We start from the raw sequence: 17091 nt of genomic DNA, 5'->3' as shown, positions 1-17091 counted from the left end.
GGAAAAAAGAAGCAAAAAGCAACAAGCAAATAAAGAAAAACTATGCTAATCTAGATGGACTGAAATCAGGATCATTGTGCTGCAACTGACTGCTCATGCTGCAAGATCTCTTGTTTTGGGATGATAATACTATCAGACACCTCAAAGCTCTCACCAGGTGCTATGCTATGAGACCCCATGATCATTCAAACAAGAGTGATCATGCTAGGTCCCGAGTTCGACTCTAAGAATGCGCTTTAATTTCATTTTTCTTGTATTTTGAGTTCATTTTTTCTTAGATGGTCATTCAACTTGCACTTTGTTTTTTTGTTTTTTTGGAAAAGAAAGTCATAAAATTTTGCCATTTATGAAAATACAAATCACATATATTTTACTTTCAATATCCTAGTAAATATTGAGAACTCATTTTTTAACCTTGTTTAATCTCCAAAAAGTAAGAATAAAGGAATTTGGGTGACACAAATGGGCAGATGATGCTATTCCACCAAATTGTTCATGCCCTTAGTTTATAAAGGCTAGGTCCCAATTTTGAGTCTTTGCAGACGCATAAAAATAATTTTTTGTTTTTTTGAGTTGATTTTCCTGAGATGGTCATCCAACTTGCACTCTGTATTTTTTTTTTTTTGTTTTTTTTTGGGAAAAACAAAGTCATAAACTACTGTCATTTTGCTTATGAAATACAAAGCGCCGCATACAACTTGCACTTGTTCTAACATTGCTTTTTTAGTTGCATTTTTTATCAAAAAAAATTACAAAAGTAGTCGGGAAGGCCTAAAATAATGACGATTTTGAATTGGAGACGGCTACCAATCATTAATCTATCAATAAGATTTCAAAATGATTCCACTTTGAATTTAGTTGCATAAATGTGAAAAGTCCTGTCGAGTCATTCATAGAGACCAAATCAATAAGATCCCAAATTTAAAATGATAATCCACTTATTTTTTGCTTGGATAATGCGAAAAAATCTGACCCCTTTTCATCTATAAACGGAGTGTGCTATCCATTTCAACACAATAACCTATTTTTTGAGTTCCCGAAGCTTCAAACCCTCCCAACGTTTTGGTAAAGCCTCACACCCTCAAACACGCACTAATTGCACCACGACTTCAATTGCTTTGGGCGTTCCGACATTAATGCTCGAAATCGATGAACGATGAGAGCCTCAATGTGGGAAGTCCAAAGTCATAGGACTTGTGTTACCAATGATTTGTTGTGCAATGCATAGATAATCCATTTGATGCAAGCTCACAACACTGCTTCTATTACTTTTGGTTTCCCAACATTGATGCTCAAAACAGACGAAAGTGAGAGCATCAATGTGGGAAATTCAAAGTAGTAGGACCTGCGGTACCAACTATTTACAACAATGCATTTTAAGATGGAGAAGAACTAGTCAATTTGTGATCATGCATATGTTGTTCCAATCAATTATAAGCTCTAATAGCAAGTGCTAAATAGAGATCAAAAGTTTGAATTTGGATAACAAAATTTGGAAGTTAAACAACATAGAATTGTTTTGAAATTATATTATCACGACACAAATAAAAAATACAAACAACATCAGACACGAGAACATTTTCTCTTTTCTTTGCCCTAGGAAGTCTACCTTTCAAAGTTCGAACCTTCTCCTTCTCATTCTCCAATTTAGCTTCTAATAGAGAGATCAACTGCCTCTCCTTTTCTTTTTTCTTCAGGTAGAGGGCTTGAGAAAACATCTCCATCATCAACAGTTTCATCAACAAAATCATTAACAACAGCTTTAACTTCATTCGTATGAGCTTCCAACTCCACTTCTACTTGTCTATTTCTAGCAACAAGTCTTTGAATCACAAAACGCGACCGAGAAAAAAAATCATTATCTCTCCATTCAAAAAATTTACACGATCGCATCACCTACCATCGTAAAAGCTCCATTAAGATTTTAAAAATAATAATTTATAAATACACACTCAAAAGTAGCCTAATTAATCCTAAAAATTAACTAATAATTATAGCAATAAAATTAATTTTGTATTGGAACATTTACACCATGGTACTGGCATACCAGTACCTTCTGCCCGGATTAGTTGTACTCCAAGAAGTCTTTAGACTCAGCTGGTAGTTGTATTTGAATCTGACTATCTTGTTAGGCATGCAGTCTTTCTCATCGCGACAAATCTCAAATAAGATTTTCGCGAAAAATAACCTTAAGATTCAGAAGATATTTTGGTTCGACAAAAATACCATAAGATTGAGAAAATCTTCTGGTTGGTCTTATTTAGGATAACTTGTCTTGTTTGGGGTTGAGTTCTCTTTAGGGTTGAGTTGTTCTTGAAGTAATCCAATAGGATTGGAGGAGAATGAACGGAATATATTTCTGACAGTGTGATGATCCAATGCAGAGCAAAAAGAAGATTTTCTTGAAAAGTGAAATATTGGCATGTATCGGAAAGGAGCGAAGCTATTAAAGAATTGTTTTAAGGAGAAGAGAGATTGGAAATTTTGAAATTCAAATCTCAAATTCGACTTCTTAACCAAAAGGGCATCATCGTCTTTTAAGATGGAGGCCACATGTAAATGACCAAAATGCCCCTCTTTGGACATTTTGGACGCTATTCTTTTGGACATTTAACAGTTCTCTTCATTTTTCTTCTGTGTTTTGACATCTACTTTTCCAAACGCCTCAAAAATAATCAGATCTGATTGTGGAGACCACGAGGAGGCATATGTTTCAAAATCTAAATACAAGACATAAGCATTGATTTGCTAAAGGCCTGTCATCCTTCATAAGAAACAAAAACACACTCGTGCACTCTTGGAAACTTAAAAATTAAAAAAAAAAACTACTGAATGCCTCCATCTGCTTAACACTTTGTTAATTAACTGTGTACTTTGTTTCGTGATCTGAAAAGTCAGCATTGAAATACGTTCTGCAATCACCTGAGATTATTACTTCCTCCGGATCAAAAAAAAAATTCACTTAGCTTTTTTTTTTAAATAAAAAAAAAGAGTTTACTTAGCAAATCAAGAAAGAATTAACCTTGTTTTTTCATATTTACCCCTATTAAGTGTTATATGATCAAATCTCAATGTCTATTCATTTAGGGGTAGTTTAGTTAAATTACCTATTTTTGTCTAGGAGTTTGTATTTTCTTAAGAAGTATACAAATGACTAAGTGGATTCTTTTTTTTATCCGGAGGGAGTAGTAATTAATTTGATCATGTTCATTAGTTAAAAGAGCTTATATATATGTCCACACGTGACATGGCTTAGCTAGTATACATTACTCTATGCAGCCCATTTCCTGAAAACAAGCTCAGATGTTGGTTCTTATAATTTGAAATTGATTTTGAGATGCAAACACACCCCACCACCCCCATCCCAAGACCTTCCAGAAACACTCACCTAGTCATCTATAGAAAGATGGTCTCCCTAGCTAGTCCATAAGCAGTTGGAAGGGGTTTGCTAGAGGTTGCAGAGTCAGGATTTTTCTAAAAGAATTCAAAATATGAAGAATTGCTGGAGTTGTTAAACTTACAACACACAAGGATAACTCGATGTACTAAGTTTATTGGAATGTGTAAAATCTAAGAAAGAGTCGAATCACACTAAATCAATAAATTTATGTGCAATTCTACCTTGCATTTAGACCAGTAATTAAAAATTACTAGGAAATTGTCCAAATTTTGGTCCTTAATTTGTTATTCGAAATTGTTCAATTTTTTCCTCCATTACAATTTTGGTCTGTTCATATATTTACCGTTAGTTATGTTTCTTATTGCCCTAGTCATTAATTTTAAAATGGTGGACTCCATGAGTCCAGATTCTTCGAGAAAAATAAATAAATTTACCCCTCAAATTTTGACTATGATCTAAAATTACCTTAGGCTTGTTTCATTAGGGGTCAAAGGAAAAACTGAGATTTTTCTTAATAACGGGGTAAGATTAGACTAAAGGGCAAAGTAGCGCAATTTCCGTTAGTGCACGGTAACTTTAACCATTTTCCGTTAAAACTTTGATCAGTCAATTGTAAAAGCTAGGTTGATTTTAGACCAATAGAGAAGCTCGTGTTTTGGTAAAAGCACCAAATTGCTTATATTTCTTATGGCAAACGCTTATACTCAAATGGTTTCTCTAGATTGGTTTTCATTAAACTTGTACTTGTAATACTCCTCTATATATGTTGAGGATTGAAGGAAAATTTGTAGAATTTAAATTAAAGGTTAAAGGCAATGGCGGAGTCAGGATTTTCACTAAACGAGTTTAAAATATAAAAAAATAAACACACGAAGAAGTTAAAGGGGATTTAACATCTACTATATATACATAAAAAATAACTTTTACCTAGTATAAACAGTGTAATTTTCCGCCGTAGAGGTTCGGGTGAACCGCTTTGGCTCTACCTAGCTCCACCCAGTAGAAACAAAAGGTGCCAGCACTTTTTTTTTTTTCTTTAATAGACCCCTATGAAGGTTAGCTACATCTCAGCACTTTGATCTGAATTTATGCGAAATGTTAGTAATTTGTTATGAATAAGATTCAAGATGTTAATCAAGAATTTTAGGTTTAATACCAAAGGTCTCCAGCTTTCAGATATGCAAGCACAGATTCGAACAGCTTTACTCAATAATACAGTATTCTTAAAGTTAATTAGAAAGTATGTTCCCATTGTGGAACTCCCTAGTTATAGGCTTATTGCCACCACCATCTGTGAACCATATTTTAATAATATTAATCCCCCGTATATGATAATGGATGCATCGTTTGCTTAATGAATTCTCTCTCGAAAAATTTCTAAGTATTACAACATAAGATTTGCACGGAACTTTGGATAAAATGCAATTTATTCTACGGGCATTAATTAGTTGGTGCAATTTATATTCCGATCCATTCTTTTCATTTTAGATGATACTCTTTTTCAGGTTTGATTCGTTTAAAAATCATTGAAACCTTCTTATATTTCAAACTGGTTAATCTTAGCACCCTACTTTTCCGTAAATGATGTGTTGTCATAGAAAGTCATGATATGTTCTAAGGGTGTTTTTGATATAACCTAACTCTTTTTTCTACCTTGGTCTAGCCTCATTTCGTAAGGTTCGGAACGATAAAAACTTTCATGGCTATAAACACTTTTATTCAATATTTTTGAAAGTCTTTAATTAATGTTTTTTAAGTTTTATTCATATACAATAAAAAAAAGAGGAGTAATAGAGAAAGTCATAATATATTGAAGTTCTTTCGTTCTTTTTTTATGGTTAACTTGCAAACAAAATCTACAGCATAAACATTCAGATAATAGTGATATCTCCTACAACATTTAAGGTTCACAAAATGACTAAATGCTTTTTCAGATTTTGCAAGGGGAAAAACTTATTCGTAAGAGGAAGTCTATTGTAGTAAAGTTGTCTTCTTTCTCTTTGTGAGGACAAAACTGCAAAAGAAAAGATATATTGGAAGTGGGGACGATAGCAAAAGTATGAGTGTCGATTGATTATTATCATCGATCTTCATCTTATTTCTTTGTTGGAGTATTTATGTTTTAAAATATTTTTATTTTGAAGGAGAAAATATAGCTGAAAAAGGAATTTTCTTGTGTGGAGGAGGGGCACGCACATATTCAATATTTATACATAACTTTGAACTAATTTTACTTATAATTCGTTAACAGAATTTAATATTTGAATGTCAAAAGTAAAATAATTTTCGTAAGCCAAAAATTTATAATCTTCTGATGAGGATTAATAAAGTATCTACGGTCAAACCCTCCTCACTTGTACTTTTCTATTTGAGGTTCTATTAATAATGTTCACACACTAAAAAAATGTTGGTTTCCAGGTAAACTAGAATAACTATTCTATAAAAACAAAAGGAGAAATTTTTTTCATAAACATTTTTCCGAAGTTATATAAGTTTAGTTTATGTTATCTCAGTCCCATGAATTGGGACCGCATGATTAATCCTTTTTTTTTTTTTCTTGTTGTGGTTTCTTGGCTAAAAAGGTGTCCTTTTCCCTCTTTTCCCCCTTCAAATTTTGCAATGTTACAGATAATAATTTTCGTCTACCCTTTGCTATTGCCTATATATAGTAATTGATTTAACTTATATACATTACAATTTTTTTATTATACTATTAATGTATATTTTAACATGTTGCAATCAATTATTGTCTTATTTTTTGGGTTAATTCCTCTTTAATATAAATGGTTACTACATTTGTTTCAATTTATATACCTTACTTTCATTTTTAGTCTTTCTAAACTTGTCATCTTTTTATATTCACTAAATTTTTAAATTTTAATATTTCCATTTTATCCTTAACAACACTCAATAGTAAGAATGATATGACATGCTTAAGATCACAACCTTCAAACGATATTGTTGGTTTATCATGCAAATTTTTAATTTGATTAAAATCACAAGAATTTAAATTTTATTTACATCCTTAAACTTAGTGTATCATGAAACTAAGACATATTAAATAAAAGAGAGGACGAAGGCACCCACGAGTGTGGCCTTGTTGAGAATCACGAGGTCTCAAATTCAAATTCCAACAGAGATAAAAATACTAGGTGATTTATTTTCATTTGTTCTATCCTTGATGGATAGATGCCGAGAACCTGTTGCCGTTGGAAGGTTGTATAGGTCATTATCTTGGAATTAATCGAGTTGCGCGCATGCTGACCCAGACACATAGTAATGCAAAAAAAAAAAAAAGGAAGAAGGTACTTTGATGGGGTAAAAACTCTTTTATATATAGTGCATATAGATAGTATAATTGGCAAATTTCAATTATAGGTAACTTTTGCCTTTACCTTTTCCATTAGCTTTGTAGTGATCAATCTCCAAGAAGGACCCCCTGGTGACCCTAGCTCCATGAAAGCCACATCTATCAATTTGTTCTCTCTCTATAAAAGCATAGAATATATCTAACCAACAAAGAAGGCTCCTCCTTGGCTCCTTCTCTACCATGACTGACCCTAATTTCTACTCCCAAAAACAACAATGGCTCAAATTCAACAACCCTAATATTCATCATTTTCCTTCTTCTAATTACCCTCCTCCTAATTTCCTTCACAACTACTTGTACTCATCAACTAATTATCAAGTTTATAATTACCAAACTCCTCCTCCTCCTTCTCCTCCTCCTTTCAAAGAAGCCCTCCCACTTCTCAGCTTATTAAGTCCAATAAAACATGATGATGGTGATGAAGTACAAGAAGCTTGTTGCAGTTCTACACATGAGGGTACTATGGATGTGATAAAAAAATCTAGAGATCATCAGCATAATTGTACTAAAGATGACGATGAAGACGAAGAAGATGTTACTGTAGCACTTCATATAGGTCTACCAAACCCTAGTACTGCTGATCTGGCTTCTATTACTCAAAGCACTAAAGATACTGAAGAAATTACTGATGACCTTCATGATCATGATGTTTCCATCTCCATGAATATGATAAATACAAGTAGCAGACTCAACAAGGGACAGTATTGGATTCCCACTCCTTCTCAGATTCTTATTGGTCCTACTCAATTTTCTTGTCCTGTTTGCTTCAAGACCTTCAACAGATACAATAACATGCAAGTGAGTTCTAATTTTCTAAACCTAAACTTCTTTTTCCCCTATTGCTCATCTTTTTATTTTTTTGCCTTTTTTCAAGAACTCACTCCCCAGATGATGTTCTTGTCTTTTTCTTTTTGAATATAAGAATACTAGTATATGTTTCTAATAGTTTTCTTGAGTTTTGGGGACTGAGATATGAGTAAATTAACAACCAGATCCAAAGAAAGAAGGGGCCGGGGTCAGTGAACTTCATTTATGTGATTGAACAAGACTGGGACAATGTTCTTTATGCTTTTATTTACTACCCTGAAAACCGTCCAAGTTAGCTCTCTACAGTTAATTGTTTCAGATTGAACTATTTCCATTTTTACTGGATTCAGTTTCAACTTGTCCTTTATAGACATACAGTCTGCAACCAAAGGAGTTATAGATGTCCAACTTTCTTACCTAAAACTTTCATGATTTCAACCCTCCTCAAGATAAAAAAGGAATAATTACAAGATCAGATTTCCAATTTAATTCTTGAAAAGTCTGTCATGATATATATGGCCAAAGTTCTACTGTGTTAATTATGGTAGCACTCCGAATTCTTTGAAAACTGCTCACTAGTCAGGGAATTACTGTTCATAGTAAAGACACACTTCTCATAAGTACTTGCCAAAATAATGGGAAGGTACATGTTCATTGTCACTTTGTGGCAGGCTTATTGAATATTGAATTTGTGCACCTTTTTTATTTTTATGTTTCATTCTTTTACACGGAAGAGATTTTGAAATACTTCCTCCTCTTTCTTGTCATTCCTTGTCAAACGAGAGAGTGATCAATACTGGTGTTGCATTACAGGAAAAACATACTTCATTATGGTAATCATATATGCAGTATCACTTCACTTAAGTTTGTTATATAGCTCCTCGAAGCTTGTTCTCATAAATGGTAGTACTAGTATTTCATATAATCAATACAACAAAGATATTAAGAAAATATGAACCATTGATGATTAAAATCTTGGTTCAAGTTCTCACAATATATAACCCATCTCATCTAAAATCTTAATTAACGTTAGAGAAAGCATATTTTTATTTAGACAAAATACCTCAGATCCCCCTAAAGTTAGCGTGTTTTATTAAGATCTCTTGTACTTGACTTTTTAATAAATGTTACCCCCTTAAACAAGAATTGGTACTAATTACCCCCACCCCCACCTATACTTGACTTTTTATAATCATTACCCCCTCAAAAGAAAAATGGTAAACAAAGAAAAAAATTGGTAGCTCTATTTTAATGGAGGAATAGAGAAGATATATGGAAGGGGATAAACGCTATTGGAATGACTAAATATAAAAGGAAATGGTATTCTAGATTTTTTTACAAATCAGATTAATATGATGAGGCTGCTATTTTACACTCTCATCACGTGCCAAATATCATTTGAAATCACTTGGATTATAGAAAAGCACACAGGGTAACTAGGACCAGTTATTATTTTTTTTGGGGTTTGGGGGGGGGGGGGGGGGGGGGGAGTTTAATGATACAAGAGGGTAACTAGGACGAGGCATAGTTTAAGAGGTATTTGAATAAAACGCATCAAGGTCTTTAAGTACTCTGCCTTATATTTACTTATATTATGTCTTCCACGGCCTCTCACATGTAGACATGTACTTCTTTTTTGCAATGAGTGGCAATGAGGGTTGAAACCGCCAAGATTTCTATCTACTCAGATACCATATCGCTAAACTTGTGTGACTATCCAATCTTTCCTTTTTGTAACAAAAACCACCAGTAAGGTGGGGGTTTAGGCTAACCCTACCTGTTCATATCAATCAAAATGATATAATGGCTTAAATTGTTAGAGAAAACAAATTTTATTTAATTAATATGTCTGATACATATATGGTGCAGATGCATATGTGGGGGCATGGGTCTCAATACAGAAAAGGACCAGAATCTCTAAGGGGAACTCAACCAACAGGGATGCTAAGGCTTCCTTGCTATTGCTGCACTCCAGGCTGCAGGAACAACATTGATCATCCAAGAGCAAAGCCATTGAAAGATTTCAGAACACTTCAAACACATTATAAAAGGAAGCATGGAATTAAGCCCTTCATGTGTAGAAAATGTGGCAAGGCCTTTGCTGTTAGAGGAGATTGGAGAACACATGAGAAGAATTGTGGCAAGCTTTGGTACTGTATTTGTGGATCTGATTTTAAGCACAAGAGGTCCCTTAAAGATCATATTAAGGCTTTTGGTCAAGGACATGGAGCTTATGGCATTGATACCTTTGAAGAGGAGGAAGACCCTGCATCTGAAGTTGAACAAGACAATAATGACCTATAATTTCTAATCACTTGCTAATTAATCATGTGAAAAGTTGATGGTTTTCTTGCAATTAATCAGACACTGTATTTGAAAAAAGGAAATGAATGATTAGGGCAGTATTATGTGAAGTGAGTTGTACGTAGTCACTCATCTAGGCTAGCTAGTTTGTGCTAATTAACCAAACATTTATTTAATGCTTTGTTTAGTACCTGTAAATGTTTTCCTTTTGCTTTCAAATCAAGGTACGTTACGTAGTGAGAAGATGATTTAATTTGATCTTCCTTGTACTATTTGCTCAATGATGGTGGTCAATTTGTATTCACCTTTTTGAGTACTAATTGATTGCTCGAATTCTGATGAGTAAGGACTTAAGTTTATTTGGACATGTCTTGTAGTACTTTACTTTCCTATATCTAGGATTTCGCAGAAACAAAACCATATGATCGATATGGGCACTGAACATGGGAAACACTGCCCCGTAAAGTATGGGAAAACTATCTCCATGAAACATGTAAGATATGTGGGACTTAATGTCCTACCCCAAAACACTAGCTTATTTTGTTACATAATTATAATCTTTAAAATTGAACATCAATACCTATAGAGAAGATAAGAATTTTTGTTTGTCACCGTGAGATCAAGAGAATTATTTTTAAAAAGGTGATCCCCAATCTGGCAAAATAAAACTTACGGGGACGCGGTTACAAAATTACGCCACTTTGACATAATTAAGTGATAAATTGAGGTAAAACCTATATACTCCTTGTGTCTCAATTCATACGAAGGTGTTTGATTGAGTACGAAATTTAAGAAATAAAAGAAGACTTAATTTTGTAATTTTGTAGATAAGTCATTGATATTTATGTGACTATAATTCATCTCATTAAGATAAATAAATGGGCATTTTAAAGTTAGATTATAAATAAAAACGTGTCATTCTTTTTGGAATGGTACTAAAAAAGGAGGAGTGTCATCTATAAATTGAGACAGAGAAAGTATTAATTTATCATGGTTGATGAACTTTATGCAAAACACTTATGACATGCATTTGTTGATTGAGTTTAACTTCTATATGCTGATAGTGTAAAAAATCAGGTCACCTAAATGATGATTATAGGTAACCAACCGTCTATAAAAAGTCAGATTAGTTATCTAAACCGTAAAAGGTTAAAATTAGACTGAATCTTTACTGATTTGTTAGATATGTATCGAATACGCGGGTAAGTATTCTCCGCTCGCCAAGGATATCGTCCGGCCAACTACAGTCTCTCCTATGAATGATCTACCAATTCAAACGTAAGGGAATTTCCATATTGGTGTAATGAATATTTCACTGATAATTTCATGTAGTAATAATAAATTAATGTAATTAAAAATTCGTAAGGTGGTACATTTCTGAGGGGAAAAAAATGATGGCGTTGCCCGACTTCATTATTAATATAAATTGGACAACAAATGATTATAAGCAGTCATCAAGATTAGCTTTTCTCTTCATGATGTTAATTCGTTCATTGGAGCGATATAGGGAAGCTTTTTAAGATAAGAAAGAAAAGGGCGAACAGAAAATTAAAGTATTACTGGAAGAAGACCAGCAATAAAGATTTTACCAATGATTACATGCATGCAATTATAATTAAGGATGATCCAAGTGGGAATTTCTTTTTCTCTTTCTTTCGCCTTTAATGATTCGTTATCTTTAAATTAATTCTATATGAGTTTTTCAATATAGTGATTTAGGTCTCTTAAAAGGTAATTACAATAACCGTTCACAAAAAATATAGTGGGATTATTAACCTGATATTTATGATAAATTAATCACTTGCTACAATAGGTTAAAATACAATGATAATATAAAGGTTTTTTAGTATTACAGTTTGGTTCATGGGATAAGGTGAGATCTTCCAGGATTAAGTTTGGCATTAAAAGTTATACTTTGTTTGTTGAAGGTATAACTAATCACGGGATAAATTTATACATTTAACAAAACAAAGTATATATTTAATCACAAACTTAATTCTAGAATATCTCACCTTATCTCATCAAATTTGGTATTATTTTATCCTACATGAAAGGTGAGATAAATTAGTCAAAAATTATAATCTCACGGATAACTTAATCCGCGAACCAAATGATGTGATATAAGTATTTCGATAAGACTTAAATATCATGTTGTGCTTGTCATTGTTAATTTTATTTTAAGTAAGTCCACAAGAAAGTATGTGAAATAATGGATGTGTTGTTAGGCATATAGGTCACTGGAGTATATTTCCCAACCAATTGCTGTGGCATAAGCTTTTCATCCTGCAAAAACAACCAGCTTTTGAGGTGCATATGATACCCTTTTCCTTTTCCTCGGTTAGTGGATGCATCTGTATCTTAATTATATATATGGAACATATACCATTTCCTATTCACTTATATATTCTTGGGAAAGATATAACTCAATACTAACTAGAGAGCTAGAAAACCTTTTTAATATTCCCTTTAAACTAAAAGATTTCCAAAACTTATAAAAAGAATTTCAACTAAATAAATTAAACGAGGTAGTTGTACGTACTCCGGGTGAGTCCTATCAAAATTTCTCTGATCCAATTAAGTGGATTTGTGTATATCGGATCAATTTGAAGTTGGAAGTACGAGAGCGTACCAAGCATGATTTTTTGAATATTTTACTCATATATATAGTCTTTCTAAAAAGGCTACAAAATTTGGCAAACTTAAAATGCTGGATCGATGAAAATAGATGTTACTTTTTCTTGAAAATAAAGGAATTATAATTAGGATAATAAGAAGTCAAATATTACAGTAAAGTCTCGGATTGTATGATTATCAAAGAATGTGAGTTCTAACGCAATGCAAATATTATCGTTTGATTGCTGGAAAGAATTATGCAAGTATTAGTAATGGAGGGATTAGTTAGGATAGAATCTATTCAAAAGAAATTGCACAAATTTCCATTCAAATTGGTTTTAATTTTTGCCCTTTAGCAATCGAATTTATACCTAGTGAGACATAAGTTCTTAAGTCAAGGGAGACATAACTTGTGAGATATTATGATGAGAAAATATAAACTTATGCCACGCGAAAAAATTGTTTGTTATTAGGGGAAAAAATTAAAGACCAGCACAAAATAGGGACATAAGTGCCAATAACCCATGTATGTATTATTTTATGCAGGGTTTAGTTATTCCATCTTCTATCATGTATAAAATAATACTTCATCCGTCCCAATTTATGTGGTACCATTTGACTTGGCACGGAATTTAAGAAAGAAAAAAGACTTTGAAATGTGTGGTCCAAAGCAAGCTTTATATAAATGTGTGACTATAAAGGATCTCATAAAGTTAAATTGTTTATAAATATAAAAAATTGACATTCTTTTTGGGATAGACCAAAATGGAAATGGTGTCACATAAATTGGGACAGAGGGAGTACATAGATTCCCTCAAAACACCGTATTTGGTGTGTTGCATTTTGTACATAGTATTAGCAAAAAATACTACCAAACATGATATTACTTTTACTCATGCATGATTTAATCTAAGAATAACATAGCTCATCCTAACCGGCTACGGAGCGACCCCTTAATAAGCGAAGTCATCCACACCCCCTATCATAAATCATTTTGGAAAATATTACTATTACAATCGTTGTAGGAATTTATTCTCCAACACTACCCTTAAATACGTATTGAAGACAATTTAATTTTGGACGATATTTTTGAAAATCTGGTGGTGCAACTACATACATATTGAAAGCATATACGTAGAGAGCAACGTAGAGAGAACATCTAATCTCAGTTTCTATCTCTTCTTTTAATAATTAGGTCCGAGTTGAGAGAAGAAACGTACAGAAAAAAAAAATCTTGTAACTAACTTTAAAAAAAGTTTGATTTTCATACCATGTGAAAAAATATTAACCCGAAAGTTTAAAGCAATGAGTGAAATAGGCCAGAACACTATAAATCCTTGGGATACATGTATACAACCAATGATGGGACAAGAATATTCTTTAACAGATTATTTCTAAGTTCATATATCATGAGTAAAGCGATAATGTGTGCTTTTTATTCAAGACTTTGTTTAACATTTTTTAAAATTTTGATTTTAATAATGTAAAAAAAAATTGATTGGCTAGATATTATAGTGGTTTAGTAAAGATAAATTCAGGTAAAGGGTTAATAAAATAATCAAGAGGATGCAAGATGGGAATTGCCTCCTACAACAAAAAACTTGTGAAATCTCATCACTACATCAAAAGAGGCTTTTAGTGGCAATATATTTTTCTTTTAGCGGTAATAGTTATTGACACAAAAACATTTACTAGTAATTGATTAATGCCATTAGATCCAAGGTCAGTAAAGCCTCTAGCGACATTTATTGTTAAGGCTGAAATTTGATATTGTCGGTAATAATTGATTCTAGAATATTTGCCGCAAATTAATTGCCGATAAAAACATATTTTGTTGTAGTGGATAAACAAGCAAAAGAATGAAATGACATCTCAATACAACATTAGTTGAATTTATTTGAACGGAGCAACCTTTTAGTTTTGCATCATATATATATATTTGTGTTCTGAGTAAAGTTGCTTTAAGAACAATGATGGCAGTGGGGAATACCATGAACGTAACAAACAAAGATTTGATCTTTGAGTATTGTCCCAGTCCACAGCCCCCTCCCCCCCCCCCCCCCCCCCCCCGAAAAAAAAAGTATTTTTCTTTGTATGTAAACAATACGTTCTCTTATACTCCCTCTTTTCACTTTTATACTTGTCTGAAGTTTGCACTCTCCTTACGAAATACTACCTCTACTTTAAAAAGAGAGTTTTTTTTTTCTTTCAAAAAGAGTGTTCACTTATCAAATCAAGAAACAATTAATATTATTCTTACAAAATTGTCCTTATTAAGTATTAAGTAATCAAATCTCAATACCTATTTAATTAAGGGTAGTTTAGTCAAATTACCTATTTTTATTTAGAATTTGTATTTTCTTAAAGGGTGTGAATAGCTAAGTGGACACTCTTTTTGATCCGGAGGGAGTAACAACTAAAGTATATATTTCATCATAGTAATATTTAATTAGTGTATAGTTTCATTGGACTTGAAAATTTTATTTAAAAAATGAGTAGTTTATGTTAAAATAAAACAAGAAAAAAATTGTTTTTTACACGATGTGCTAAAACAGACAATTAAAAATGAAAATTTATTTTTAGTATAGTACTATACAAGTAAAAGTTAGCAGAAGAAGTATTTGCTTGTGTTGTTTTTCACAGAGACCAAATATCCAAGCGTAATAAATCCAAATATTAATGATATTCCTCCAATCTTTCAAATTTGATTCAAAATTTGATAGGATGCTCCAAAAAGAAAGAGTTTAGTGATTGCATAACATTCTTCTTGTGTGTAGTATAGTCTGTAAGTGATTTTTAAAAAGAGAGCTGCTCAACGACCCATCAATTTGGCCCAACTGTGGTCATACATGTGAAAAGGCCATTTTTCATGTATTGGGAAAAAATTTAAAATTATATTGATAACAGAGATTTCATGCAAATTTTGAACTAAAATGAATTTTGGGAGGGACAGGTAGCAATGACATCGTATAAATAATCTATATACCCGTGTGTATTAATTGTGTGCTACCCCCATTTGGGCCATTCTGGACAAAATCAGTGTGGTAGATTATTTTCTTAATAGGTATTTTAAAATTCGCTCATAGTAGACCAAAAAGACATATATTTCTCACATTTATTCAATTCGTAATTCCTTGCAGTGTTATAGATCCAGCTGCAGGTTCACTGGTTTGGTAAAATACAATACTTTAGATTGGATCATGTTGGGATCGAAATAACAGAACGACATGCGGAAGTTAATATTGCAAATCTTTGAACAATGATAAATTGGACAATCAGTAAAATATACTAAAAATGCATAATATAATAATATGATTTGGTCAAGTGACCTATATATTGTGAAACTTAATATTGTTTTAAGAAAATTAAAACTACGAGAATGACTACATTGTGGATGTTCTTGCGTGTTGTATTGTATGAGAAGGATTCTTCAATATATAGATGTCCAAAACCTTTCCCTTCAAGAAAGGAAATAGCCAAATATGAATGATTTTTTATTTTCCTTTTAGGAAAAGTAAAACCAATAATGGTAAATACTTTGTCTTTCCTTAAAAAGAAAAGTTAATTCAAATATGGTAAGAAAATCAGGGCAAAACCCCTAACAAATCTCCTCTTGGCCTGAATTTTCTGGCAAAATAATCTGCATTCACATAATCTTCATCACTACTGCTTGCTATGGTTAAAAGTAGGTATGAGTTAAAAATTTGAGCCTTGGTGAGGAAATTGGAGCACATGCATTAAAAGTAAAAATGGGTTGAAATTGGCTCGAGCGTTACAGTATAAGCAAGGGTTGAAAATTTGAGCTCATGTGTTAAAAAAATAAGCATGAGTTGAAAATTGGGGCCCAAGCATGAAAAATAAGCATGGGTTAATTTTTTTTTTATTTATTTTTTGGTTTTTAAAGATGCACAACAGCAAGATTATTGAAAATATGATTGAAAAATTCATCACCACATGTATTATTTTGGACCTTTTTTTTTGTTGACAAAAAACTTCATCATCATCAAATTGGTTACTCTTGATTTGAACCCATTTTGAAGTCGAACTTGGCGCTGATACCACTTGTCGGGATCGAAATAACAGCGCGTCATGTGGAAGCTAATAATGACAAACCTTGAATAATGATAAATCGGACAAGCAGAAAAATATACTAAAAATGCATAATATTGTAATATGATTTGGTCAAGCGACCTACATATTGAGAAACCTAATATTTGTTTAAAAAAAATTAAAAATACGAGAGAACAATCCCTCCCATAAACGAAACTCTTTTAATGACTATATTGTGGATGCTCTTGTGTGTTGTATTGTATGAGAAGGATTCTTCAACACATAGAGGTCAAAAACCTTTTCCTCCAAGAAAGGGGTTAGCCAAATATAAAAGATTTTTTATTTTCCTTTTAGGAAAAGTAAAACCAATAATGGTAATACTTTGTCTTTCCTTAAATAGAAAAGTAAAACTTAAATATAGTAAGAAAATCAAGGCAAAACCCCTAACAAATCATACAAACGTGTGATATAAAATTAGATGTATATTTCACAACTTAATTATCACTCTGCCAATCCAAATCAGTGTCTAATCTCTAGATCCGCCACT

The 17091-nt window shown here is 32.4% G+C and overlaps 1 protein-coding gene across 1 annotated transcript; it reads left to right on the top strand.

The window, feature by feature from the left end:
* Positions 1 to 6859: 6859 nt before the first annotated feature.
* Positions 6860 to 10242, top strand: LOC132634299 (zinc finger protein WIP2-like). The gene is made up of 2 exons (XM_060350572.1): positions 6860 to 7568; positions 9447 to 10242. The coding sequence occupies exons 1-2, from the start codon at positions 6951 to 6953 to the stop codon at positions 9879 to 9881; spliced, it is 1053 nt and encodes a 350-aa protein (XP_060206555.1). The 5' UTR covers positions 6860 to 6950; the 3' UTR covers positions 9882 to 10242.
* Positions 10243 to 17091: the final 6849 nt, after the last annotated feature.

The sequence above is a fragment of the Lycium barbarum genome, chromosome 1 (genome assembly GCF_019175385.1).
Source record: "Lycium barbarum isolate Lr01 chromosome 1, ASM1917538v2, whole genome shotgun sequence".
NCBI lineage: Eukaryota > Viridiplantae > Streptophyta > Magnoliopsida > Solanales > Solanaceae > Lycium > Lycium barbarum.
The sequence above is the reverse complement of the archived record's forward strand: the minus strand, read 5'-3'. Positions and strand labels throughout refer to the sequence as shown.

What these genes read in the sequence shown, in the direction of transcription:
- LOC132634299 (XM_060350572.1), top strand. Translation starts at nt 6,951, where the DNA reads ATGACTGACCCTAATTTCTACTCCCAAAAACAACAATGGCTCAAATTC. An exon ending in ACAGATACAATAACATGCAA is followed by an intron (nt 7,569 to 9,446) that starts GTGAGTTCTAAT and finishes TATATGGTGCAG; the next exon opens with ATGCATATGTGGGGGCATGG.